The sequence below is a fragment of the Sprattus sprattus genome (assembly GCF_963457725.1).
Source record: "Sprattus sprattus genome assembly, chromosome: 19".
NCBI lineage: Eukaryota > Metazoa > Chordata > Actinopteri > Clupeiformes > Clupeidae > Sprattus > Sprattus sprattus.
This window is the reverse complement of record NC_137917.1, coordinates 18,187,588-18,215,312: the sequence shown is the minus strand read 5'-3', so window position 1 is coordinate 18,215,312 and position 27,725 is coordinate 18,187,588. Positions and strand designations below refer to the sequence as shown.

At 43.5% G+C, this 27,725-nt stretch overlaps 3 protein-coding genes across 3 annotated transcripts in view; 2 read left to right on the top strand and 1 right to left on the bottom strand.

Annotated features, from left to right (window-relative positions):
* Positions 1 to 510: 510 nt before the first annotated feature.
* On the bottom strand, positions 511 to 10,982 carry LOC308380926 (tumor necrosis factor receptor superfamily member 1B). Its single transcript, XM_080858391.1, has 8 exons — positions 10,821 to 10,982; positions 9,006 to 9,137; positions 8,594 to 8,749; positions 7,288 to 7,375; positions 4,124 to 4,203; positions 3,649 to 3,756; positions 1,551 to 1,673; positions 511 to 994 (listed from the first exon to the last, which is right to left on the bottom strand). Exons 1-8 carry the CDS (start codon positions 10,879 to 10,881, stop codon positions 819 to 821), a joined length of 924 nt encoding a protein of 307 aa, XP_080714517.1. The 5' UTR covers positions 10,882 to 10,982; the 3' UTR covers positions 511 to 818.
* A 4,380-nt stretch (positions 10,983 to 15,362) lies between these two features.
* c1s.2 (complement component 1, s subcomponent .2) lies at positions 15,363 to 23,589 on the top strand. Its single transcript, XM_080858442.1, has 11 exons — positions 15,363 to 15,418; positions 15,971 to 16,169; positions 17,259 to 17,439; positions 17,661 to 17,783; positions 17,935 to 18,128; positions 20,153 to 20,300; positions 21,017 to 21,132; positions 21,241 to 21,328; positions 21,556 to 21,678; positions 21,992 to 22,066; positions 22,234 to 23,589. Exons 1-11 carry the CDS (start codon positions 15,387 to 15,389, stop codon positions 23,025 to 23,027), a joined length of 2,073 nt encoding a protein of 690 aa, XP_080714568.1. The 5' UTR covers positions 15,363 to 15,386; the 3' UTR covers positions 23,028 to 23,589.
* Positions 23,590 to 27,709: 4,120 nt separating this feature from the next.
* c1r (complement component 1, r subcomponent) overlaps positions 27,710 to 27,725 on the top strand; it is a gene marked incomplete at both ends in the record, with an annotated part of 8,546 nt that continues 8,530 nt past the window's right edge. Inside the window, one exon of the mRNA XM_080857698.1 lies at positions 27,710 to 27,725. This exon is cut by the window's right edge and continues 10 nt beyond it. Coding sequence (XP_080713824.1) covers positions 27,710 to 27,725 — 16 coding nt within the window.

Sequence of the window (27,725 nt, the reverse complement as noted above, 5' to 3'; positions counted from 1 at the left end):
GCCCTGTGATTCGGCTCTGCTCCAAAATGTAATGGGTTCTTCCTTGGCCCATGCTACACCCCTTCAGCAGATTTTATGGAAATTAGCCTGTTAGTTTTCGAATAATTCTGCTGACCGTCAAATAGACAAACAAACTAATAATATAACCTCCTTGGCTGAGGTAATGAATAGAGTAACATTATCTCCACTCGTCTGTTAAAGCAATGCTTTCCTGTACCTCCATGGGGCAGTATCATGTTTTTAGAAAGACTTACGGAGTTCACTCTTTAACCTGCAGGGGGAGACAGCCACTAAAAGCAAAAGACAAACTTCTGCACTTTGTGTTGCAGCTTCCTCTTCCTGCCTGCCACCAAAATCTCTCACTGCCTTTCACAATTTCAGATGTTATTGTATTGGGGTTCTTGAAAAAGAGAGTTTATTCTAAACGACATAACAAAATACACAAAGACTATACAGTGTAAAACAAACAAGAACATTTGCCTTCACCGATATAAATACAAGGACATTTCGACTCAACAGTTCAATGTGCTTCTCTGTGCCGTGTCCGATAGCCTTTCCCCTTTTTAACACACTCAGCTTCTGTTATTACTCTTTTGTCGTTATGTGCTTGTTAGCCGAAGTTGTCGACCGGACAGTCTTAGTGCAGGTGTGAACCCAAACACATCCCCTCCTTCATCCTTAAGTTACCTGGGGAGAAAAAGATATCTGGCCCACTTGCATGCCCATGTTAAGAACACGAACACACACATATTAGTGACCAAGTGCTCCACAGCCGATCCCATTTGTGTGAGGGGGGGGGGGGGCCGGCGTGCCAGGCTTTAGGTCCCATTCCACTCATCCTCCTGTGGCTCTGATTGACAGACGGAAGATCCATTGCTGTCCCCATTAGGTCCCCAGGTGGTGGATGGCAGATGGATCAGTCTCATTGGTGAGGTTTGTGATGTCAGAGTTGGTGATGGGACGCACTCACATGATGAGATGGAGCTAGTCTCAACTGCAGGATGAGAGAAGTTGCCCTTGTGAACACAGACATTGTCATTTTTGGCTCTCAATTTAGTGCTAACCATCTTGATGAACATTAAGAGTGAAAGGAGAAGTTGGGATGACTGCAGATAACACATGCACGCACCAAGTAGACAGGCACCATTTTAGATTCTTACTTTCATAAGCTAACAGCCTAGACCTGAGTGTTTCCCTTAAGGGACTGAGATCAAGATTAATCTCAACCTCGAATGGCATAGTTTTTAATGTCAATTTAAAAGGACAGAAATATATATTCTTAAGTCATTCTAGTTCTATCCACTGGTCTCATATTGCCTAGCCATGAGTTTCAGTGTTTGTGAGTCACTCATCCAGCTGTAGCTGTGCCTGTATAAAGCAGCAGGTGTACTTTAGTCAGTGATGGTGTGTACTTGTGACACTGGTATTGCTGACGTGGTAATCGTCCTGTGATGGTGTAGAATTAGTTTGTGTTTGTGTTGATTGTGTTGATGGTAACTGCCCTGCGATGGTCTGTAGTATAGACTTTGGGTCTCTCGTTGGGTGTTTACCTGGACAGGTGAGTGGCATCATCTCCGTACAATCATTTTTGTAGGCTTGTTCTTGCGGCGGTAGCAGTATGTCAGGGGCCAGGCCGGGCGAAACACTTACAACACAGTCATCTGGGAAACTCACTAAAATCACACAAGAAGGGAGGGCATGACCAAGTTAATACAAGGTGTAATTCATTTATGATGGGTAGATCAGTGGACCTGACACACTGGCTCACGTACTATGAGCTGAAGTGGACCCAGTCGTTTTCACAAAACTGGTTGACTAATGACTGACTAGCTTGAGTCGTAGCTAACATTGTGGAGAAGAACATAGCAGCAGCAGGAACATTTTTATAGCTTAAAAAAAAAGCATTATTTATTTGCTCATCGGTATTTCCTGTGGTGTAGAATGCAGTGAACGCAATTCCAAAGGGTCAGTGCCCTTAGTGTATTACTGAGTGTGTGTTTATAAATGCCTTCACTGTGTTTATGTGTAATCACTGACACACATATAAACACACATTAATTAATTTATAAAGAACAGTGGGTCGCCAGTTATAGTCTTCTAAACTAAATTTAACCACTTGACAAAAGGCAGACCCCTTTTCCACCACAGAACTAGGTATTCTATCTGGGATGATGCTACAAACGGAGTTGGTTCAACTTGTGACCCTTCTAAGAACTGAACTAGTTTGTTTTTCCACAGGCTGTTGTGATGGAACGTAACTGAGTTGCCCCCCGGCAGTAGCGTTCCTGCAGCTTTGCGAAATGAATGTGATTAAAGAGACAATCTCCTCTCCTCTCCCCAAAACTGAACAACAGCAATGGCGGACTGGCAAGCAAGCATAGCTCCTCATTTCTTACATCAATTGCAATATTCGACTGGTCGTGATTGTGCACTGTGCCAAAATTTTGCACAATTATTATTCAACTGGGACTACACTGCTTTCCGTACCACACCCCCTGTAGCACTTTCTGCTCAGAGGAGAACGAGCGTGCAGCTACTGTAAATGCAACACTGTCACACGATTGATCAAAATGGTCGGCGCGATCGAATCTGTTAAAAGTCAGACCCCTCTCGCCATCCTCTCTCTCTCTCTCTCTCTCTCTCTCTCTCTCTCTCTCTCTCTCTCTGTAGTCATTCCAGTCTGAACATTAAGTTTAAGAGAGTGTTTATGTTCGTGATCAATTTTCCAGGCTGAGAGCTGTTTCTTTGGCTGTCAGAACACAAAGAACTGGTTCTAGATTAGGCACCGGCTCTGAACCGGCCCTCGAACTGCCTTGGTGGAAAAGGGGTAACAGGGAGCAGAAATGTACAGAGCAAAGAGACAGGCAGACACCGACAGAGAGAGAGCCATAATAACAGAGGCAAGGAAGTAACTGTGTGCTTCTGAGCTTGCACTTGCACAATGCTGCACTCTGCGGGTGCGTGTGTGTGTGTGTGTGTGTAGGTGTGTGTGTGTGTCTTGGCGTCTTGGCGGATGCGGATGTGGTGAGAGGTGCATCAGAGATGAAGCCACCGATGAGCACGTTTGCTGCGGTGTGTGACGCACAGCGTCTCCTTCGCATATGCGCTTGCATATGTCCATGCAGATTGCAGATTAGATGAACACTGCGCTGCTGCACACCAGTGCATCTCCAAATAGAGACTCCTGGGGTGTGGGGCAGTTCCTACGTTTGAACTAAGCCAGCCTCTCTTCTCAAGAGGGCATACGTCAATATGCTCTGTATCTTCCCCCACAAATCTGCATGTACAATTGGCTGTATTTTCTATAAAACATTTTTTTATCACAATCCTGTAGGTTGGTTGGAGGCAAGCTGAGGGTGGAGAGAACCCGTGTCATCACTCAAAGAGGGGAAACTTTCTTCTGGTGAAATGGTTTGGTGGTGATTTCAAACCCTGTTCTGAAGAGGAGAGAGTGAATGAAATTCTCGGGAATGGAGAATTTCCCCCGCTATAGCCGCCTTTCATGTGGTCTGCAAGTGTTGCTTTGATCTGGTGAGTGCAGTGGGGATGTGGGTGTGAGTTTAACAAAGCCCTTCCGCTGTTGGCGGCTCACCTGGATTTGCGCTCTCTGTCTGAAACTATCCCAGACCACGCTGTAGTCATACACACCTGTGTGTCGTGATCGGTGCTTGGCCTTCCAGTAAAAGTAGGCTGCGATGATGAAGGCAGAGACGATTAGTCCCACCCATAAGCCCGCGGGTAATAACCAATAACCATCTGTGATAGGAAGACAAAGATGTCAGTCAAACTTACATAGAACGACTCTAAGCAGTCACTGGATTCTGCCTTAAGGCCTTCAGATGCCATCTATCCTCACTGATGATTGGTTGGATATGAGATCGTACCAATCCCAGAGGTATTCCCATCCCCTTCATATTGTTCATAGAGAATATGAAAAGGGTGGTTGCAAGGCCCTTCCTTGTTGTGATGTTGAAGTAAAAGTCTCATTTATATCATGCAACTCAACCCGACTTTTGGGTGTTGGGATGGAGCACAGCACAAATGTTAAGTCACAAAAGAACCTTTTGGGTGTTGGAATGGAGCACGGCACAAATGTTACATTACAAAAGAACCCAGTACTTACGAGAAGTAGTACACAGCGGTTTGCCACACACAGCATCTGTTACGTCAGTGCCTTCCTGCTCAACTTTCTGACCCCCACAACTGAGGAATAAACAAACAAACAAATCAGACATCATGATATATTTCACCATCTCAGTCTCGCATAAGGTCAGCCCTGAGAAACTCACAAAGAAATCTCTCTGTCTGTGTAACAAAGAGGCATTCTGGTCTTTAAAGTGCTCAGGTCTAAAGGATTACCTGCAGTGCTTGGCCAAAATATCATAATTACGAGCATTTGAATGGCCAGACAAAGCTGGAGTTTTGGTGGGAAACTCGATTTTTTTCTTTGATACCCGAGTTGCCAAGATGCGATGTTGAGAGGTTGTGTCTCTACCCAAATTGGCATGGCATGGCATCCATAGATAATAAGAAAGTGTTAATTAAATACCATCTTGTTGTACATTTAATGTCTGTATGGCAATTGCTTCAACAAAGGTTTTTTTCATAAACCGAGAGTAAGATTTAGATAACATGATTGCAACATGATTTTCTTGAATTAAATGAGAGTAACTTCATATTCCTGAGAATTTTTCACTGCATGTAGGTCTCTTTATATCTATGGTTCACTGGCTTTGAGGTCCAGACAGGTTACCTGTCTCTGACGCCCAAGACTAATTTGTATGATTGATAAAACATGATCAAACATAAAAACTGTGTCTTTGACGGGTCATCCTTTTTTGAAAGATGCTTCCTTATTGGTGCTAGATTTCCAACCAGGGACATGAATACGTGACAAGACGTAATTTGGTTTCTGAACTTGGGAGAAGGATCTTACAACAAGCACTTGAAGGCAGCATTAAGCTCCAGCAGCAGTGCTGCCTTGTTTTAGCAGTGCTGCCTTGTTTTAGTGAGCATTAAACAAATGCACACCAGGGTGAAAAGTCAAAAACATCACTGATAAATCACTGAAGGAATAGTTGGCTCTTTATGCTGTGTCTCTTATGTCATGGGTATTAAATATACAAGCCCATACAGACCCCAAAATATGTGAGTACGACCACGCACACACACTCTGGAGTAAACCTGAATCCACACCCTCTAGAACTTTACACAATGTTCCGTTAAGGAATTACCTACTTTTAATCTACTTAAGTTGACAGTTTCCCATACTTCTGTTGTACAGTGTTAATTATCACTTTTATCACTTATGGTAACACCACTCACTGTTCAACTTGCACTGCTAACATAACAAATACTTCTTACCGGATGTTTTTGCTGCCAGTACCAAATTGCCCTTTTTTTTGCACTACATAACCTCACTTTATGTAACTTATGCTGCTATATGTTAATCTGTATGTTCTACTTGTATTATATAATGTCTTGTCTGTATGTTTGTAAGTCCTCTCTGTTGTGCCTGTGCACTTTATATGTTTCACCGTAGGAGAGTTGGAAACGTTTTTTCGAATACTTTGTATGTCTTGACATCTGAAGCATTTGACAAATAAAACAACTTTGACTTTGAACTTTGACCCCAAAATATGTGTCAAACTGCGTCAATTTGATCTTTCAGTTGATCATTTACGTATAAAATCGTGTTTTCTTTTTCTCCTATTTGCTTGAGTAATTCACTTTCCCCATCTTTAATCTCCTTCCATCAGCTCTGTGAGACATGTAGCTGAAGGTCACACATAAAAGTGATCATTCATCAAAGCAAAAAGCTCTGACACCTGGAAACATCCTGTTGTGTGTGCACATGTGTGTGCTTGTGTGCGTGCGTGTGTGTGAAAGTGTGAATGGCTGATAATCTGTTTGGTCGTTTCTGTTTGTCTGATGTCTGTGATTGAGATCATATTCAAACCTAATACATTTCCTTTCCTTTGCAGAGCTGTGATAAAATCTAGAGTAAGAAGCTGTCGTCAAACAAATGTCCCTAACTAACCTAGTGTCCTGTTTCAACTCTCACTCTGACTACTGCAGTGATGTTACCTCCACTAATGCTTGATGACTGGGTTTGTCATCTGTCTTAATAGACATTGATTTTTGTAAAGTGCCTTGAGACAGCTGTCACTAGTTAAACGATATACATCAAATCAAACAAAGAATCCTTATCAAAGAGTGTGCTGAGTTGTTACAAATGTTTTTCGAGAATACATTTGCCAATTCACCTTAATAGACTAGATGTATGTAAGCGTTTCTAATTTATGCTCCATACTTTGTCTGTACAAAATCCTAAATAAATCCTAGAATAAAGTTTTAAGTTAATCATTGAATTTCCCCCACGGTGCCACTGTAAAACTAAACCTAAAACCATACACTAATGAAAGACGTATGATTAAAATGGTGGCGGGTGAGTGAGCGAGTGTGTGGTGGTCTAACCTGATATAGCTAAGTAACTGAGGAAAACACCTCTGTTCTGATGGGAACCCAAGGCTGAGCATAAGTATAACATTTGGTGGAAACACCCTCATAACACAAATAGCTTTTAAAATAAAACTTCTCTTCATGAAAATGCATTGGGTTTACACACCACAATACAGACTTTACAGTGCTTATCTAATTGGCTAGTTTACTCTCGACCAGTGACAGACGCTCATAGCTTTATATCTGCAATATATCTAGCCACTGCAGTAACAACGCAGAATGTAGCTTTGTTGAAAATACAGGGTGCTCTTGCCAACACCTCACTAGTTACAACTACCCAATCAGCCAGCTGCGTCACATCTCTGAGTAACTCCATTTTCTCTTGTAAGTTATTGGAAGTGTTACTCCTAGCCACCTGAGGGTGGTGCTGTTTTACACAGTGCATTGTCAGGCTTTGTTTGGCTTTTCTGACTCCAGAGTAACAATATTTGCAACGACACTGCAGAAACTGCAACTACAACTAGAAGTGCAGCTCTAGAAACTAGAAACTCACACTAGGATACATATTAAGGTACTTTTGCTTTCAGTGTTATGAGGAAATCTCCTTTGCAGCAAAGTCTGAATGAATACATGAAAACATGCGACAGAAGTGATGCAACAGAAGAAAGAAACAGTCCGTTTTCTGTACTCGTGTGTGTTTGTGTGTTTGTGTGTGTGTGTGTGTGTGTGTGTGTGTGTGTGTGTGTGTGTGTGTGTGTGTGTGTGTGTGTGTGTGTGTGTGTGTGTCGGCCTGACTGTGTGTGTGTGTGTAGTATGCCCACTTACTTGGTGTGTGGAAGACAAGGTGAATAGCCAGTGACATTACTGAAGGTTCGTGGGGGACAAGGTTCACAGCTGGTGTCTTCTGAAGCTCCTGTAATACAGAATGTCTTGCTCAGCTGAAGGAAAGAATCTGCGGCAGCATTCCCAATTCACCCTCAGCTAAAAGAAAATATCTACGGCAGCATTCCCAATTCACCCTCAGCCGAAGGAAAGAATCTAGGGCAGCATTCCCAATTCACCCTCAGCTGACGGAAAGAATCTATGGCAGCATTCCCAATTCACCCTCAGCTGAAGGAAAGAATCTACGGCAGCATTCCCAATTCACCCTCAGCTGATGGAAAGACTCTACAGCAGCATTCCCAATTCACCCTCAGCTGAAGGAAAGAATCTACGGCAGCATTCCCAATTCACCCTCAACTGACGGAAACAATCTACGCCAGCATTCCCAATTCACCCTCAGCTGACGGAAAGAATCTACGACAGCATTCCCAATTCACCCTCAGCTGAAGGAAAGTATCTACGGCAGCATTCCCAGTTCACCCTCAGCTGACGGAAAGAATCTACGGCAGCATTCCCAATTCACCCTCAGCTGAAGGAAAGACTCTACGGCAGCATTCCCAATTCACCCTAAGCTGAAGGGAAGAATCTACGGCAGCATTCCCAATTCACCCTCAGCTGACATAAAGAATCTACGGCAGCATTCCCAATTCACCCTCAGCTGATGGAAAGACTTTACGGCAGCATTCCCAATTCACACTCAGCTGAAGGAAAGAATCTACGGCAGCATTCCCAATTCACCCTCAGCTGACGGAAAGAATCTACGGCAGCATTCCCAATTCACCCTCAGCTGAAGGAAAGCATCTACGGCAGCATTCCCAATTCACCCTAAGCTGAAGGAAAGAATCTACGGCAGCATTCCCAATTCACCCTCAGCTGACGGAAAGAATCTACGGCAGCATTCCCAATTCACCCTCAGCTGAAGGAAAGCATCTACGGCAGCATTCCCAATTCACCCTCAGCTGACGGAAAGAATCTACGGCAGCATTCCCAATTCACCCTCAGCTGAAGGAAAGCATCTACGGCAGCATTCCCAATTCACCCTCAGCTGAAGGAAAGCATCTACGGCAGCATTCCCAATTCACCCTGCTTGTCTGGCCTGGTTCAACATCCCTCTATTGCAAACATGGTGCATCACAGAGACCTCATTCTATCAGGAAGAAAGATGCCCTTCAGGAGGCAGCGACAGCCTGTTGATCCTTCCATTCACCTGATTGAAATCAGTGAATTGATTAAACTATTAGTAGCTTACCGATGTTTACAGCACCCTGCCCAGGCCTGCATTTGGTACGGACTTCGCAATGTGTGCAGCTCTCAGCTTTCGGGTCTGTGCAGTAGAAGCCTTCCTCACACTCACACTGGGCGTTTCTGTCCCGCAGACATTCAATCTTCTTCCTCAGGTGCTTAGCTGAGAGTAGAGAGAGAGGGAGAGAAAGAGAGAAGAGAGAAGAGGTAGAGGCTTGAATGTGTGCCTACTAAAATAAAAACAGGCTATACAGAAAATTATGATAGTTAGGAACCAGAGAGACAGAGGGAGAAAGGGAGAGAGAAGATAGAGAGAGAGAAAAAAGAAAGAGCAACAAGGATGAATAGAGAGGAATAGCGGGTGAGTGAGGGAAGGATGGAAAGGGAGAGAAAGTGTGTGAGTGTGAGTGTGTAATTACTTGAGGAGCAGTCTGCGCACAGTATGCATTTAGGAAGGTTGTTGTCGTCCTCAGTGTAGTCGAGACCATCGAGACAGGGGGCACACTTTGCGCTGTCCTTAGGCGTACTACAGGGAGTTTTCATGTATTCACCTGGAGGAGAGAAAGAGAGAGATGGATGGATGCAGAGAGAGAGAGAGAGGGGTAAAGAAGAGTTGTATGAAGCGTTAGCATTCTGGTATGAGTCTCTGCTGCTATGTTTTCCAACCTGGGGGGGGGGGGGGGGGGGGTAAACTCATGATTATGAACTTGTGTATATGAGACCCATGAGACTATGAGTGCTGTTATTATCCTCCATGTTGTGTGTGAGCCCCGGAGTTGCCGGAGCTCTGCCACATCTGTGCCAGAGGCAGTTCCATAATCACCAGTGGAATTTCTAAATGTGCATTCTAAATGTTGCTATAAATGAATGTATGGTTTCTCATCACTTATCTCATATATTACAAGGCTTGATTTGCTATATATTTGTTTATTTATTTTTAAATCTGGTTTTATAGTATTTGTTCTTTTGTTTCTATTACCTCTGACATACCCAAGACAATAAATGACCAAAGATGAAACAAAATGAATGCTTCAGGGTTACAGGGTCAGACCATGTGCAAAGAAATCAACAAATACTCTGTCACTTATGCGAGACAATTTGTGTCATAATGTATTGAACTCTTGAGATTTTGAGGAATCCAAAGACCTAGACAGCAGGTGGCTGACACAGAGGGCTACTACTTACGGTAAACTATTGAACTCTGAATATTCAAAAACAAGGCAGTCCTAGAGACACGGGGGGAATTTCCATGTTATACACTGTTATCGTGGAAAGTTTCAGCACACCAGTCATCACATCAACACACATTGTGTCACTTTGCATACGATTGATTTCTAAGCACCCCAAAGATTTGTCTTTTCTTTAAAGACTTCCTGTACCCCCTGGGAACTCCACCCAGCATCCCCATCTCCACCTGGGTCTATAATTCCAGAGGTTGAAGCAAGCATCGGTGCCTGCTAAGTCAGCTGTATCTGTGATATGACCATGTGAATGGCGCTGGCATAAGAGAGGAATGAGTATAATGTTTTTCTACTATGATCAACTATGAGCACAAAGTGACTCATTATATCACAAATAGTGAGAACACACATCAGAGTGCACGATACATTTTCGCAGGTTTGTAAGAGCAAAGAACGCGTATGTGGTTGTTATAGCAATCTTTCCGTTAATAAGAACTTAATAAGAACTTATTTGCTTTTGCTGTTCATGCCGTTATGATGAAGAACATTAGCCTACACACCATGCACTAACAGCATCCTCACTGACAATCCAACTAGAAATATAGCAACACGAGCAAGGTGGACAAATCATTTAGAAACCAAACAGCAACAATCATAGAACGAAGCTAAAGCTAACTACAATAATTCACAAGAATCAAAAATGTCAGTAAAAATTAATTTGTCATCACAAGCTCATCAGATGATGCATTCATTGGCGCTAGATTGAAGTAAAGGAAACAAAGATCTTCACATCTGGAAACACAGGTGCTATCTCTGCGCACTTGTTTACAAGAGGGGAAAAAACTCAATATCATGTCATATCGCCACAAGGATAAGCCTCTTTCTTAGATCAAATCTCACAGATAATGCATTTGAACCATAAAATCATCATCACAATTTTATGATCAACATTTAAAACCGAAAAGAAAACCAATACATTTTGCAGGATCATAGACCCGCATCATGGACGTATACAGCATCATACATTAGCATCACAGTAAGAGGACAACTTACCTTTAGGGCATTTGTCACAGCATAGTCCGTTGCCTTTTCCACGGCCTTGGTCACAGCCCATGTTGTCAGCTGAGCGATGGTAGAATGTTAGAAGGCGGCGGAGCCAGTGAAAAGCGGGGAGTTTTACAGCTCCTTCTAACTCAGTCTCTGCGTATCGTCACAAAAAAATCCCTTGCTTAGAAGAGTTGTTTAGAAAATGAACATGCCCTCTGCCCCCCCTCTCTAATGAAATGTAGAGAAAGATGTTTCTGCCTTAGATTTGGGGGTAAGTGCGGATCTTACGTCACTGCGCGTCCCTCCCACGGGCAGACAAGCGACTCACGTCTCACTTCTCCTCTTGAACTTTCTGATCTGATCTCTCCTCTTCAGAAGTACAGGCTACGGTTCAAACTACAAATACGTATGTCTTTGTCCTCATAGGGACTAAGTGGAACTTCCTTTTATTCCTTCCTCGATCTTTGTTTGGTTTTTTAACTCCCTCCCTTTTGCGGAAAGGCCAATGCCCCCTGTTATACTCTTGGCCTCACTCGTATTCTTTGGTCTTCCTTCCTAACGCATTGTGTACTTCCACGCTGAGCTTTCAGTAGCACGGTGCATGGCAAAATGAGACTTTCTTCTACGCTATTATGCAATTTGTTCAAATATTCCAGCTGGACTCCAAACACGTAGAGCTAGACCTTGTAAACTCGCCGCACTGTGAACAGGAAATTCCCCTGAAAATCACTTTGATGACCAGCCAACTTTGTTTACACTACTCTGTTGTGACCAGGTGCTATGTTACACATCTTGGGGCAGGCCCATCATTAATATGTTGCTCAACACAGCACAGCACAGGGGAACAGTAGATATGATGTTGAAAAGTAATATCCTGAAAATATCTGCAGAAATATTTTCATATTGGTATTTGACACTATTAAGTGCACTATACCCTGGAAAATGAGCCTTTGTTAGTCTTTGTGAAAATAAGGTAGATACAGTATGTTCATTTTAACTGTACTCCATTTCTCGCTGTCTCATTATCTGTCTATCTCTTTGTCTTTTGACTCCCTCGCTCTTACGGAAAGCCCCATGCCCCCTGTCATGCATTCAGCCCTGATCTTTCTCTTCAGTCCTTCCTTCCTGCCCCATAACTCAGCACTGTGTTCTCTGTACTTAGTGTTCCACCGGAGTGGCTCTGTGTCAAGCTCATTTACAGTAACAGCAGGCTGGTCTATGGAGACGCAGAGAGGACATCCGTTGGCCTAGATTCAGTCCAGATCAGGGCATTTTTCAAAGTCACCTGCTAACGTCTCTGAACTAAACTGTTCCTGTATAGGCTTTAATGTAAACCAAGAGGTTTTATACATGACATCGGTTCAGCAGAGCTGGTACCACAAACATTGTACAATTATTAGCTATACTACTACAGATGCAGATACCCCCTGGCCCTGTTCTCACCAGTGTTCTTCTACTGATACCCCCTGAACACTCAGCATTATTCTACTAGAGATACCCCTGGCCCTGTTCTCACCAGTGTTCTACTACAGATACCCCCTGGCCCTGTTCTCCCCAGTGTTCTACTACAGATACCCCCTGGCCCTGTTCTCAGCAGTGTTCTTCTACTGATACCCCCTGAACACTCAGCATTGTTCTAGAGATACCCCTGGCCCTGTTCTTAGCAGTATTCTACTAGAGATACCCCCTGGCCCTTTTCTTAGCAGTGTTCTACTAGAGATACCCCCTGGCCCTGTTCTCAGCAGTGTTCTACTAGAGATACCCCCTGGCCCTGTTCTCAGCAGTGTTCTATACCCCCTGGCCCTGTCTTTAGCAGTGTTCTTTACCCCCTGGCCCTGTTCGCAGTGTTCTATACCCCCTGGCCCTGTCTTTAGCAGTGTTCTATACCCCCTGGCCCTGTTCTCAGCAGTATTCTACTAGAGATACCCTCTGGCCCTGTTCTCAGCAGTGTCCTACTAGAGATACCCCCTGGCCCTGTTCTCAGCAGTGTCCTACTAGAGATACCCCCTGGCCCTGTTCTCAGCAGTGTTCTATACCCCCTGGCCCTGACCTCATCAGTGTTCTACTACTGATGCAGAACAAACTGTAAACACTCCGAGTCCCCTGATGATCAAGCATTGGCAAACATTTAGATACTCTGATCAAAACAGCCTTAAATCAAGTTTTAAATCATTGTAGGTGAAAATATGCTGTATTTTGACTATAAACTATAGACTTTAAATAAGATGACTGATTATTATAATTTCAGTAGATAACTTATGCTCCATCCTTCTTACCGTACAAAATCGGTCATAGTTGCAATAAAATGTGCATATATTGACAAACTTAAGATGTTGTATTATTGAAGCTATTCCACTTCCACACATGTAGGTTGTGGTAAGAGAGAGTGGCTCAAGAATGCAACTCTAGTAAATGTACTACTCTCAGTAGTTGTATATACAGTATTGTGATGGAAAAATCAAAAGGGTTGTTCTTAGTGTCATGCTTTCTGCTTGGCTTGAAATATTTGCAGGGTGTGGGGGATTGTAGGGGTTGGTAAGATGTGCTAAAGATTTAGGGCAAGGGAGACCGTTGCAGTAAATGAGAAGTTCATGAAAAATTAGCGGCAAATTCAGAGGACACTATGGATGGACTTGTAGTCTTAGTATCACGTGTTGCTGTTTCACTAACTGTACTAGAAAAGCATCAGCATTCTTTGCTATACCACAGAAATAATATTTTGCAATGCAAAAATAATCTATGCAAAAGTAGAGGATGTGTGTATGTGTATGTGTATGTGTATGTGAACGTGTGTGTGTGTGTGTGTGTGTGTGTGTGTGTGTGTTTACAGCATCAGGAAGCTTACCTAAAAAAGACTATGAAAAAAGAGGCATAAACAAATGAAGTGGTAATAGCAGGATGGAAAGCCGAGAAGTAACAGCTGTTTAAGTGAATAAAGGAAAGTTAAAATAGTAAAATTACTGTGAATATGTGTTATCTATTGATATCTATTCATCAACGCTAATATTTCTTTCACTTAATGATGAATCATCCTTGTCTTTTTTGTTTCTTTGAATTATATTTCTGATTGGAATGAGTGCCTGCGTAACTTGTGGGTGCCTTTACTGCGTCACAGGAAAGACGCATTAATGTGGTTAAAAAAAGAAGTCACAGTGTGTCACAGTGAGTGAGCTAGTGTGTACGACACAGTGAGCTAGTGTGTACGACACAGTTAGTGTGTGGGACAAATTGAGTGTGTGTGTACGACACGGTGAGTGTGGCTTACAGAGGAGGGACTGACGTATGAATACACTACTCATTCTATTAGCCTGCCCTTAATAATACTGTATACAGTATATATACACACACACAAACAAACACACACACACACACACACACACACACACACACACACACACACACACACACACACACACACACACACACACACACACACACACACACACACACACACACACACACACACACACACACACATACACACACAAACAAACACACACAACCACACTCAAACACACACACACACACACACACACACACACACACACACACACACACACACACACACACACACACACACACACACACACACACACACACACACACACGGATACACACACACACGTATACAAACACATACACACGTATACAAACACACACACTCACAAGGCCAATGGCCCACTTCTTATTTTGTGTCTTGGCTCAGATCCTACTCTTGCAACATGCAGGCAAGTCTAAAACAATAGGGCTCCATGGTGTGTACCTCCCATTCTTCCCTTCTCTCCTAAACAGCACACACACTCTTTCCTGCACTGCACCCCCACCCCTGACACACACACACACACACACACACACACACACACACACACACACATCCACACTCACACACACACACACACTCACAAACTCTTACACTCACACACACACACACACACACACACCCTCATTGGCCTACCTGTTTGTCCATTCTTTTGGGACGAGTAAGTTCCAGGAAGAGAATGTGAACTCTACTTGTTTCTCTCCTATCCTGAGCTGATGTGTAATGGGTTCAACTCTAACAGATACGGGAGTCACCTCATCCTGTAAACAGCATTGTGTTCCAGCTCTCACTCTCCCTCTTTCCCACTTCACCTTTTTCTCTATTTCCCCTCATTCCCAATCCACAACTCTCTTCCCCTCTCTTTTCCTCTCTCTATATATCTATCTCTTCCAACTCTTTCCAACTCCTCCGCGTTTCTCCACCTTCTCATCCTGTCCTCTCATTGTATCCCTCTCTTTTTCCTGTGGGTCATCCTTGACCTTGTCATGAAACACCATGTGGACCAAACACCACAAATAGACCCTTCTCCAAATAAATCTCTTCCAGATTATGACTTTTATTATTTTCATAAAGATGTGTTAAAGTGATGGAGATGGGGACAGAATGAGCACTAGAGAGAGAGTGAGTGAGAGTCTCAGGGATAACAGAGCCTTGGTGGGAGGGAGGGAGGCGCATAAAATTGAAAGTAAAGAAGAAAAGACAGAAGTAGGCAGACATTACTGGGGCATCAGGACAACGCTCTGGTGGGGCAAATGAGTGCAGATTCCAGAATGTTCCGCTTCTGGTAAGTTTGTGTACATTCTGACGTGCAGTCAGCTGTAATGATATTTGTAATTGTAATTATATTTCTAAGTATGTTCCATTGTTGGGACTCTGCATTCTTCTGTGAATTCTGTCCTCTTCTGTTCCAAAATCGAATACCTCACTTCACTGTGAGAGAACAGGAAAAGAAAAAGACCAAATCACCTCTTGTCCTTTTTGATTTGAATAATTTGTAGATTTCATTATCTTCTGAAAGATATCATTTTTGTTTTATTTGTTAATGTTTTAATGTAATATGTTTTTGATTTGATATAAATTCTCACTTCTGTGAACTACTTCTCAATTCCTCTTTCCCTCACATCCTTCTGTTTTTCTGTTCTTGCCGATTCTCGAGTTGACTGTACTTCTCTGTCTGCTGACCACCTCCCTCTCTATCTCTCTATCTATCCATCCATCTATCTATATACGTATCTATTTATCCATCTATCTATCTCTCTATCTCTCTCTCTTTCTCTCTCTCTCTCTCTCTCTCTATCTATGTATCTATCTACCTCTCTCTATCTCTCCATCTCAGTCTTTGTCTTCTCTTCCTGCCCCTGGCCTGGTCTCTGCCCCTGGCGGGGTGGGTGGAGTCGCCTGGTTACCCCCGTGGGTACGAGCCGTTCAGCGCGCTGACCTGGGCCCGCTGTGCTCCTCCAGGGCACGCCCTTACCCTCGCCCTCACCCACCTGGACCTGGAGGACGGCTACGAGTGTGAAAACGATGCCCTGAAGGTTTTTTCTGCGTGCACTCCCACACATACACACACACACACACACACACACACCCACACACATTAACATTCATACACAGTGGCCTCACGATTCAATATGGTTTCGACCACAGAATGAGTGTTGTAGCAACAAAATTGAATTGTCTTTTTCATACGGCCCTTTACATTTTGTGGTTCACATGGAGATTACCAAATGTGTCCACACAAAAAATATAAGACCATATAACAAACGTTTTGATCTACCAGTAGCTAGGATACGTTAAACTTTTACCAGTCACACAATCTTTATACCTGTCAGTTTCATTATTTGGAAATGTTAAATTCTGCAATATGTTCATATGTAATTCATGTAGTACATACATTGATTCTATAATGTCTATACAAAGTTTTATAGGCACATCATTTGCTTTTGGAGACATAATTTACAGATCAAGAAGACAAAGGTTGGCAAGAGCAAGTGTCACCTACTGGTGTTTGCATCTAGCTTTTCACTCTTTACAATGGTAAACTCGGAACAGCGTCAGAGTTTCCACCAGTGGCCAACAAGTGTATTGCAGCTGTTCCATTTCAAAAGCATGGACAAATTACCACAACATATTTCCTCACAAATGTACACGAATCACGTTAGTAAGCAATTTTAAACAGAGGTGCTTGCATCCCTACATTTGTGTTCAATTCTGAGGCTATGCTTGGTATGCTTGATTGGTATTTTTTTCTATTGAACGGTACAAATGTGTTCACAACACATACACAAACACACACACCAGGTCCATTGTACCACACCATTCCATGCACCCTCCATTCCCCTGTACCCTAAGCTGGCTTTGTATTGGCAGAGTAGGGCTGGAGGGTGCAAAAGCACCTCATCTGACTGTCCACACCTGAGAAAGTTCAAAGGGGAATTATGAAAATGGAATCTGGTTTCATCTCTCTCCCTCTCTCTCTCTCTCTCTCTCTCTCTCTCTCTTTCTTAACCTAGGACCCAGACTATCTCTATCAATCAGATTGTTGTTGTTTATTTGTTATGAGCTGTTTGAGTTTGTGGTAGATGGAGGTCGTCGACTTTAAGCTTGTTCTCCCTCTGTTAAAGGTCTACGCTGACGGAAGCCTCATCTCCACCCTGTGTGGGAGAATGTCCCTGGAGGAGCTGCGGTCCTCCGTCAATCCGTCTCTCCTGTCCTCCTCCGGCGGCTGTCTAAACCTGTCCTTCAGTGCAGACTACTCCAACACTGAGAGGCACACCGGCTTCAGGGGTTTTTACACCATACAGGGTGAGGGGCAGAATGTGCAGACTATTCCAACTCTGAGATACACACTGGCTTCAGGGGTTATTACACCATACAGGGTGAGGGGCAGAATGTGCAGCAAGACATTGGGAGAATGCAGACGAAAGCTCTGATATCATCGCTAATATATGTGTTTTTGTGTGTGAGAGTTTGTGTGTGTCTGTGTGTTTGTGTGTATGACCTTTGACTCCTTCTCTGGTCATCAGATTATGACGAGTGTGACGATCCGAGCATTGAGTGCTCACACTTCTGCTTGAACTTCATTGGAGGCTACATGTGCACATGCCCGCCTGGCTATGTTCTCGACGCAAACAAGCACACCTGCAGTGGTAAGACAGCACACACACACACACACACACACACACACACACACACACACACACTCTCTCTTGCCCATCTCTTCTTCTCTCCATCCTTTATCTCACTCTCTCTGTCTTTCCTCCTCTTGTCCATCCATCTCTTTCTCTCTCTCTCTCTCAGTACACTGCACCGAGGATCTCTCAGGGTCTCGGCGAGGTCAGGTGACCCCTCCTGGCAGCCCGGGTCCCTATGCTGAGGATGCCCACTGCTCTTACAGTCTGTCTGTGGAGGAGGGCCTGCAGCTGGTGCTCGAGTTCACTGGAGAGTTCGATGTGGAGGCCAAACCAAGTGGAGAATGTGCTGATGCCGTGAAGGTGAGGCTCACCAGCGCCCCCTTAAGACCTGGAAGTCATGTCAGCCCACCTGATCACACTGGTGTTCATTGATACACAGATAAGGCACATAACTCTAGATAATTGAATACAGCATAAAATAATGTTCAATGGTAATGTAACGTCCACAATTTCGACCCATAAGTGAAGAATAGCATTTCATATTTAAATACGTTTAAATTTGTCATGAGTAATTACTGCATTGTTTAAAGGAAGACAAGGAATGGCTTACATGAATTAGTTGCTGTACTGACAGTCAGTGGCGGTTTTAGGCACGGGCGACCCGGGCAGCCGCCCGGGGCGGCACTTTTTCATGACACGTGAGGGGCGGCACGAGCACTTAAAAAAATAGTAATAATAATCTGGGCCGCGAAGCGCTTTTCTATTTCTATATATCATATCACTGCGTGAGGAATTGGCAAATTGGCGCCCCCTGCAGCTGCAGGCGCACCTGCTCGCTAAGAAGGTGCAGCGCAATCCTGGGTGAAAGGGGGAAAGAGAGAAAGAGAGAGGGGGCGGCGGGCAGTTCAGCTCTGGGTCTCCCAATAAACATTATAATTACCCTATACTTTTTGTTTTTCTGAATTGTGTGAAATGGCTTATAAAAATAGGTAATACAGAACGATTATGTGGTCACCAAGGGCAAGGTTAATTGGTGGAAGGAGACCACTAACTGCATCAATTTATCCAACTGGTGAAGGTAATAGTGAGCAGAGTATAGATAGATAGATAGTCAGATAGATACTTTATTCATCCCGAGGGAAATGTAATACATCTTTAACAGAGTAGTCTATTACATTATCGATAAAGCTATTGAAGGATGCTCGAGTGGACAAGGTAAAAATGTGTTTTATTTTATCAAGTGTAGCTTAACCAATACTCTATTACTGTAAGGCAACCAGCTAATGTTGAGCACCAACTGAGTTGTTGGCTAGCTAGCGTTAGCTAGCTGATTTGACCATAGGGTATGAACATGTTCATTCATCTGACACTAGGCTAAAGTGTTAGCGAAATCCCGCTAGCCACAACTACATAATGTAACAGCATACAGAGTACTAGTATAATCTTAATAATTAGCAGGTCGATAGCTAGCTGGTTAGACCACAGATTTCCTTTTGACACCACTAGACTAGCAAGCGTTAGCGAAATCCCATTAGCCACTATTAGCAAACTCAACTAACTATAATGCATGTTGAGTGCTTGCACAACATAACTTGCAAAGAGCTGGTGTTAGCTAACATTAATGCACATGATGTGTGCATTGATTATCTAAAGTGTGTTATTTAAATGCTCTATTGAAAGAGTTGTGCAATTGAAAAGCATACAGAGTACTAGTATAATCTTAATAATTAACAGGTCGATAGCTAGCTGGTTAGACCATAGATTTCCTTTTGACACCACTAGACTAGCAAGCGTTGCACTTGCACAACATAACTTGCAGATGGCTGGTTAGCTAACATTAATGTAAATTATGTGTGCAATAATTATCTTAAGTGTGTTATTCAAATGTTCTATTGAAGGATTTGTGCAATTGATACATTTCATTTTTTCTTTCACTTATATTGTTATAATTGGAAAAAGTCAGATTTTTTTTTCGGGTGGGGGGGGGGGGGGGGGGGGGGGGGGGCGCTCGGAGGGGATATCGCCCGGGGCGTAATTCCATGCAGAACCGCCACTGCTGACAGTAATGGTGTTTGAGTGGCTGAACACCACATCACTGCAGAGCAGATTTAAATCATTTGTAAATCACAACTACAGCTTTTGTCAGACAAGTACACAGAGCTTCGTGACTAATGGCTTGGACATCTGGTATGGAGGTGTGTGGAGGAGTGTGTTCCGATGTGTGTGTGTGTGTGTGTGCGTGCGTGCGTGCGTGCGTGCGTGCGTGCGTGCGTGCGTGTGTGTGAAAGTGTGAATGTGTGAATGTGTGTGTGTGTAACCCCCTCAGCTGAGTTTGCGAGAGGTTCTGACTATTGACACCCCTGCTCCATGTTTTACCGCCACAGATTAAAACCCCCTCTCAGACTCTCGGGCCATACTGTGGCCGCGTTCCCCCCGGCCCCATCCACACAGGGAGCAGCCAGGTCCAGATTCTGTTTGACTCGGATAATGCCGGAACCAACATGGGCTTCACTGTCGCATACAAGACCGACAGTGAGTGAGAAATCGCTAGACATCTATCCTCTGCTAGACTCTGGAAGCCTTCACTGGAAAAAAAAAAAACATACTTGCAGTATGCAGAATCAAAACCTTATGTGTGTGTGTGTGTGTGTGTGTGTGTGTGAAAGTGAAAGTGACTCTATGGCAGAGGTGGTGTAGACACACACACACACTCCGATTCCACCTCTGCATTTTACCCATCCAGGGAAGTGACACACACAGCACCCAGTGTGTGTGTGTGTGTGTGTGTGTGTGTGTGTGTGTGTGTGTGTGTGTGTGTGTGTGAGTGTGTGTGTATGTGTATGTGTGTGTGTTGCCTGTTTCATCATTTATGGCTTAAATGCCTGGGCCAGATCTTGTAAACACAACACACATGTTAATTTCAGCTAAAGCAGTACCCTGGGGCCAGAGCTATAAAGACACTGAACATTAGTGAATGATGTGAATGTGAATGTGAATGAAAAAGTGATTGTCCACATATGGATGGTTGATGTTCACTGTATTGCAAAGGTTTGAATTGTCACGAAATGAGAGGTATCACACAATTTAATTCCATTCAATTTTATTTATATAGTGCCAAAACAATAAAATCTCAAGTCTCAAGGCGCTTACAGTGCACATCGGCCTTAAAAGCTCCTGTGTGTTGGACTTGTCTGAGACTAAGTCTGTTTCATGACTGAGGGGAGTTAAATATCTGTTTGTGAGCGTAGGGATGACTTGCCCCAAGGTGCTGACGCCAGACTCCACCTTCGAACCCAAACGACAGCAGTACTGGATGGGGGACACCGTCACCGTGACCTGTGACACAGGGACCGTCGTAGACGAGGTTTGATAAATCATAAAAAATAAAAAAACATTCGTCCACGTTAAAACATATACAGACTCTGAGAGAAATACCCTCTCTCTCTGTTAAATGTCTTTCACTCTCTCTCAGGTGACAGGCCCTGGCATTAAATCCAACATGACGTTTGAGAGCAGATGCCAGCTGAATGGGTTGTGGGAGCCCCTCTACACGTGTGAGAGTAAGCAGTGTCCTGAAAGCACCAACTGTAACGTTTTAATATAATACATATTCACATATGTACATTTGGACACATACAATACAATGAATTTGGATAATGAATAATGCAATTGGCCCACAATCAGCCTTAGCTCCAGCCCAGAGCCCACTGTCTTCAGAATACCGCCATGATTTCTTTCTCATGTTTTTTATTTGCTCTCACTTATTTTCTCCCTTTAACCCTGGCAGAGGTGAGGTGTGAAGAGCCAACTCTCCTCTACCCAGTCAAGATACAGGAGCCGATGTCGATACTCTACGGGAGTGAAATCCAATTCACCTGTGACTCCATTTATTACAAACTAGATAGTGATGGTGGGCTGACAAAATTATATGAATGTCTGACTGCATCTGTGTTTGTTTGTTCAATTCATTTCAATTACATATATCCATACATAGGTGTGTGTGTGTGTATGTTTCTATATGTTAATAAATAACATTGCTTGTAGACCTCTAGAAAAAAAGACCTAATCCTACAGGAATGATATAAAGATAGTCTGAGGTGTCTGTCTGTCTGTCTGTCTGTCTGTCTGTCTGTCTGTCTGTCTGTCTGTCTGTCCCTCTCCTCCTGTCTACCAATATCCCTGTCTTTCCAACTCTGACACTCTCCTTCTCTCTCGTTCATCAGAGGTATTTACATGTAAGGCAGATGGACTCTGGAAATCCAGGACTGGTCAGACAAAAATACCAAGATGTCTTCCTGGTAAAATTGTTATTTTTTCCTGATCGGAAAATAATAATGAAAATAATTCAGAATAAAAATAAAAATGAAAGAAAGAAAAAATAAAACAGAACTACCATGTATGTCTTTGTGGCCCTCTGCCCAACTGCAACCTTTTCTCACTCCCTCCTCACTCAATGTATTTGCAGTTTGTGGACAAACACACAGTCAGATCAGCAGTGGCAGGATCCTGGGTGGAAAGGAGGCAAAACTAGGACAGATACCTTGGCAGCTCCTCATCAGAAATCCAAACAGAGGAGGAGCGTCCCTGATCAGCGACCGCTGGGCTATAACTGCAGCTCATGTGGTGGATAATGTAGCGGGAACACTGTTGTTGTTTGGAGGTATGGTGGTGGGTGACCGAAATCCAGTTACAATGGAGACTGAGAAGATCATAATCCACCCTAAGTATGAAAGAGGCAAGAGTGATAACGATCGGACAAGCTATGATAATGACATTGCTTTGCTCAAAATGTCCTCTAGGGTCAAGCTTAATAAAGACCTCCTCCCGATCTGTTTGCCTGAGAAGGCAGAGGGTGATGCCCTTGAGGGGAAAATGGGCACCGTATCAGGATATGGAATGTTTGAGAGGAAAGACATCTCTGGAAAGTTACGATATGCAAGCATAGCAGAATATGAGAAAGAAAAATGCAACGAAACACCTGCAAATGAAAAAGGAAAGCGGCAAATTTTCACTGAGAACATGTTCTGTGCAGGAGAGGCAGGCAAAGACAGCTGTAGCGGTGACAGTGGAGGTCCTCTGTTTGTGCCCATGGTTGGTATGGGGAAGGCAGAGGATCCCTACAGGCTGAAAGGTATTGTGTCCTGGGGTTCTCCCTGTCGCCGGCAAGCATTAACAGGGGACAATAAAGGATACTACACCAAGGTGCAGAATTATTTGGACTGGATAAGGGAGACCATGGAGAAAGAAGACGGGGATTAGGGACGCCATAGAGAAAGAGGACAGAGTTTATGGACGCCATAGCAAAAGAGGACAAAGTTTAGGGACAACATAGCAAAAGAAGACAGACTTTAGGGACGCCATAGCAAAAGAGGATAGAGTTTAGGGATGGCATTGCAAAAGAGGACGGAGTTTAGGGAAGACATAGCAAAAGAAGACAGACTTTAGGGACGCCATAGCAAAAGAGGATGGAGTTTAGGGACGACATAGCAAAAGAGGATGGGATTTACTGTAGGACCCTTGAGGCAGTCATACTGTTTTCAGTCATAGACATACGTATATGTTATATACAAGAAATAAGGTCTGTTATCCTTGGCCCCTTAAACCACTGTACCTCTGTGAAGTCTTTATTAAACTGAATTAAAATGCATTGCTTCCTTATGACTGCACCAAGGCACAGAATAAGCATTTGTTGTCATTTATTCATAAACACATTTTTATGTATCTTCTTTGTGGTCGAATGACACCAATGAATGTCCAGTGTTGTTTCTTGCAGCTTACACATGGGCAGCTTCAATAAAAAAACAATAAAAGGTCAATGAGTTCAAGCGTTTTGCGTGGCTTAATGTGGGCAAAGGTTCTTGCAGCCTTTGCTTTCGTGGACAGAATAAGTTCTGTAACCGGCTACTGACAGAATGTATTGGACCGAGTGAGTTCTGTAACTAGGACTAACAGAATTTATTGGGAATGCTTTTCATGCACATTATACTTTCGTAATATAGACTATAGAAATAATTCCTTTTGTACTTTTTTATGTGTTCTGTGGGGTTAGACATGGTTAAAGTATACTTAATTATCAATGTGTTGTGTTTATAGTTTACCATAATGTAGGTATGGAATGTATAATGTACCATCAAGGAGTTGCAAATCAGAATAAAGGTTCAGAGTTAATAATGATTGACAATTATCAATAATCTAATGAATCTTATATTCATTTGTATTTATTGCTTTTAATTGGACTTAGGTTAACATGTAAGGGTTTCCGGGTTGAATGTCCTACCATATGGAATGGCCTCAAGGTGTGTGCATGGGTGCGTTTCATCACCTCTCCTCTCAGGGCATAGCAAAGTGTCTTTGTATTCTGTATACCTCCACCCCCATGAATACAGGCCTCTCTGCTCACAGCTGGATCTCTTGGATCAAATGTCGGCGTTTGTATGAGGGCCGTGCTGAGGGAGGAAGCCTCTGTTCTGACAGGAACGCTCAATGGACTAAATGCAATTGACTGTAGGATAGCACACAGATTCAGCGTGGAACCAAATAACCACATTCATTAGGAAGAGTAGACTTTCTCTCTTTTTCTCTGTTCTAGGTAGTTTCTCTCTCCTTTTCTTTCTGTCTTTCTTTCTCTGTTTCACCCACTCCAATGAATTATCTCGTTTAGTTTCTGTCTGAAGGGGGAGGTGTTGGATGGCAACACTCCCGCTGTCAGTGACTTCACACCCTACCTCAAGTTCACGGTTTACACGCAGCCTGGATTGCCTGAATCAGGATACATTTTGGATGAGGTACTTTTTTATTGCGTATACACGAGCAGTGTCAAGAACTACTCAGAAGTAACAGACTGATACATACTCATGTATGGTCGGGGATATGGGATGACACCCCTTATGCTATGTAGGATACTTAAACTGGGACTGTCTGAATGTCTAATCAGAGACATACAGAATATTTTGAGGAAAGCCTCCCTCTCTCCCTTGATGCGCATTGCTAGAATGTAGTTGCTTGACTGATTATTCTCAGACTGAGTCTTCACCAATCTTTTGGTACTCAAAAAAACCACCACCAACACCAATGTCCATGGGCGTAACAATGCGTATGGACGCTATGGACGTGTCCATACCAATATTTGGATACGTTTAAAATGTCCATACCTATTTTGAATGGGTAATTGCACGGCATTCGGGAAATAAATGGTTCATTTTACCCTCATGCGTGTAGTGTAGGCCTACCTTCTTGGCTCATCTTCCTGCACTAGTTATTGTTAGTTATCGCTGCTAGGTTGGTAGTTAAGCGCGCGGTGACAGCAGGATAATGTCTGCTTCGGGCAGGATGATGTCTGCTTCGGGCAGGAAAAGGAAACTGACGGACATAAGAGGCTATTTCACCAAATCAACAGTAAGTTTATCACAGAACAGTCTTTTAAAAACCTGTTCGGTCACGTCCCCCTTCAGTGAAATGTCGCTTCACACACTGTGGAGGCGACCGTCCGAGCTGCTAAAATCAATCTCGACCAGCCAGACAGGTATACTGTATTTCATGTGGCTTTCCAAAAAAAAACAATTCTCAATCTTGCCAATCTTGTCCCCTGTGAATCAAAAGGGGTTTGTCACTATCCACCCCAGAATTGGTTAAAATGCTGGAAATTGCATTTAAAAAATGCAAAATTTTCTGGGGGAGGACCCCCAGACCCCCCGTCTAAACGCCATCAACCTACGCGCTCATTATGTCCCCACCAATGTCAACATCATTGTTACGCCCTTGCCAATGTCCTTATGGCCTTATCTGGCCAAGTACCGGCAGGAGACAGCGGGCCATTTGTTCAATTTGTCAGAACTTTACAATTTTCTATGTAACTGATACCTTTGACAATAACGTCTAGGAATGGACCCTTCCGCGACCACTCCCCAAAACGGTAACTGATCAATCATAGCATAGCAACGGTTACTAAGCTCGGGACCTCAGTCAAGCGAGCCATTTTTATGAATGGAAGTCAATGAGAGGGACGTCTGCTCGAGAAGAGAAAATGAAACGTTGCGTTTATGGAGTGTGTAATTCTGGCCGATATCCAAAAAGGCTGGAGGGAGGGGTAACATTTATACCTTCCCGAAACCCAAGACCCAGAGAGAGAAATGCCTGCTGTGGATCAAACAATGTGGACGACTCCCAACCCATCAGCTGAATGTCAGCAACGTAAACAGAAGCACCTACTTTGTTCCAAGAAGCTATGTCGCTAAAATCTGCCCACTGCATCGAAAACGTGAGAAAACCCTTGCTTAAAATACGATTCAGTTTTACCACCTTACATGTTTGCATAGCGGCGACTGTGTAGATAATAGAACAAATAAACAAAGCTGGAATGAACCTGTTAGCCTTAGCATTTGTATGTCTACAAACACGGCATGTAATGTCGTGGCTGTAGCCTATATAAGCATATTGCAGACCCTTTTGCCTGCTTCGATCTGAGATCTTACCGTTTTTCCCAAAAATGCTTGTGATTTCTTTGGGTAGAGCTGAAATTGACACGGTTGAAAACATGTTGCCACGCCATTCATTCCAATGCTGAGAACCTGGGAAACGTGAATGCTTGACTGATATAGCAATCGTTGCTAAGGGGGGCGGAGTTTGCGGAAGGGTCCATTGAGGAAGAACCAGTTCTGTTCACAGTTGCTCCAACAGTAGTGGCACACTTCAACTTTGGAAAAAGAAAACCTGAAAGTGAAATATGTGAATGCGTGATTAATGTGAATAGTGTGCTACGATCATACATAGAACATAACAGCCAACCTGAAACATCACTGTAGGAACAAGTGCAGCAGTAAAGTAAGAAATAAGCAATGTCCAAATTGAAGTACATCAACTCAGACAAAACAGCTGAAAAGCTGGTGTTCAACCACCAAAGAGGGCACATGTCACCCCGCTACTCATTGAGCTCCACTGGCTGCCGGTAGCTGCTCGCATCAAGTTCAAGTCACTTATGCTTGCCTACAAAGTGCTTACTGGTTCTGCTCCCACCTACCTAAATGCTCTTTTAAGGGCAAAAGTTACACCCAGGACGCTGCGCTCATCCAGTGAGCGTCATTTGGCACTGCCGCCTGTGCAAGCACGGCAATCCAGACTATTCTCAGTTGTAGTTCCACGTTGACCTGCCTAGCACTACCTTCAAGAAGCTCTTAAAGACCCAACTCTTCAGAGAGCACCTCCCTTCCTATCTGGCACCTTGGCTTAACTTGAACTTAAGCAGTGACAGTCCCGCACTTCTTTTTCTTTCTATGTCGTTTTCTATTTCTTGTTACACCAGGTTTTATTGCTCTTAGCTTGATTGTTGTCTCCCTTGTACGTCGCTTTGGACAAAAGCGTCTGCTAAATGACTAAATGTAAATGTAATGTAAATGTAAAAGCCACTGAAAATCAACTAATAACGGTAATAATAATACTGGAAATTCTCTGATAACAGCCAGATATGTAAAGTTAATGGCGTAGTTGAAATGACTGGAGTGGAGCGGTGGGTCGGACCAGGGACCTGGGACTTGGGCTGAAGTAGGCCTACTGTTGTGACAGAGGCTGGCCCACCAATGAATCAAACGAAATGTGAGGAAAGGGGGGAGAGAAAACAGGCAGTGGAATTTGTCCCTATAAGCAAACAACCCTGAAGCATGTACGGGAATTGAGGTGTCTGTCCACCTCCAGCCATGCCAGGTTCCTGCCTCTATCACTCTTTCTCCCTCGCTCACTTTGCCTGTCCTCCAAACTCTCTCTCCTACACCCAGCCAAATCAAACAGAGCTCATTTACTGATCTGACTTTTAGACTCTGCTGGTTCAAGATCAATCACCATTTTCACCAACCGACGCATGTAAAAACACCACAGTGAATGCAGAGTGTATTGTTGAGTGTTTTGTGAGAAAAAGACAGTAGGCATAGCAACCCCTCGTGACACTGAACATGAAGTGGAAATATT

Excerpts from the sequence above, each read along its gene's own strand:
- LOC308380926 (XM_080858391.1), bottom strand. The coding sequence starts at position 10,881 with ATGGGCTGTGACCAAGGCCGTGGAAAAGGCAACGGACTATGCTGTGAC. Across the intron at positions 9,138-10,820 it reads CTGTGACAAATGCCCTAAAG|GTGAATACATGAAAACTCCC; the intron begins GTAAGTTGTCCT and ends TCTCTCCTCCAG. Across the intron at positions 4,204-7,287 it reads CCTTGTCTTCCACACACCAA|TTGTGGGGGTCAGAAAGTTG; the intron begins GTAAGTGGGCAT and ends TTTATTCCTCAG.
- c1s.2 (XM_080858442.1), top strand. The coding sequence starts at position 15,387 with ATGAGTGCAGATTCCAGAATGTTCCGCTTCTG. Across the intron at positions 18,129-20,152 it reads AATGTGCTGATGCCGTGAAG|ATTAAAACCCCCTCTCAGAC; the intron begins GTGAGGCTCACC and ends TTACCGCCACAG. Across the intron at positions 21,679-21,991 it reads TTACAAACTAGATAGTGATG|AGGTATTTACATGTAAGGCA; the intron begins GTGGGCTGACAA and ends CTCGTTCATCAG.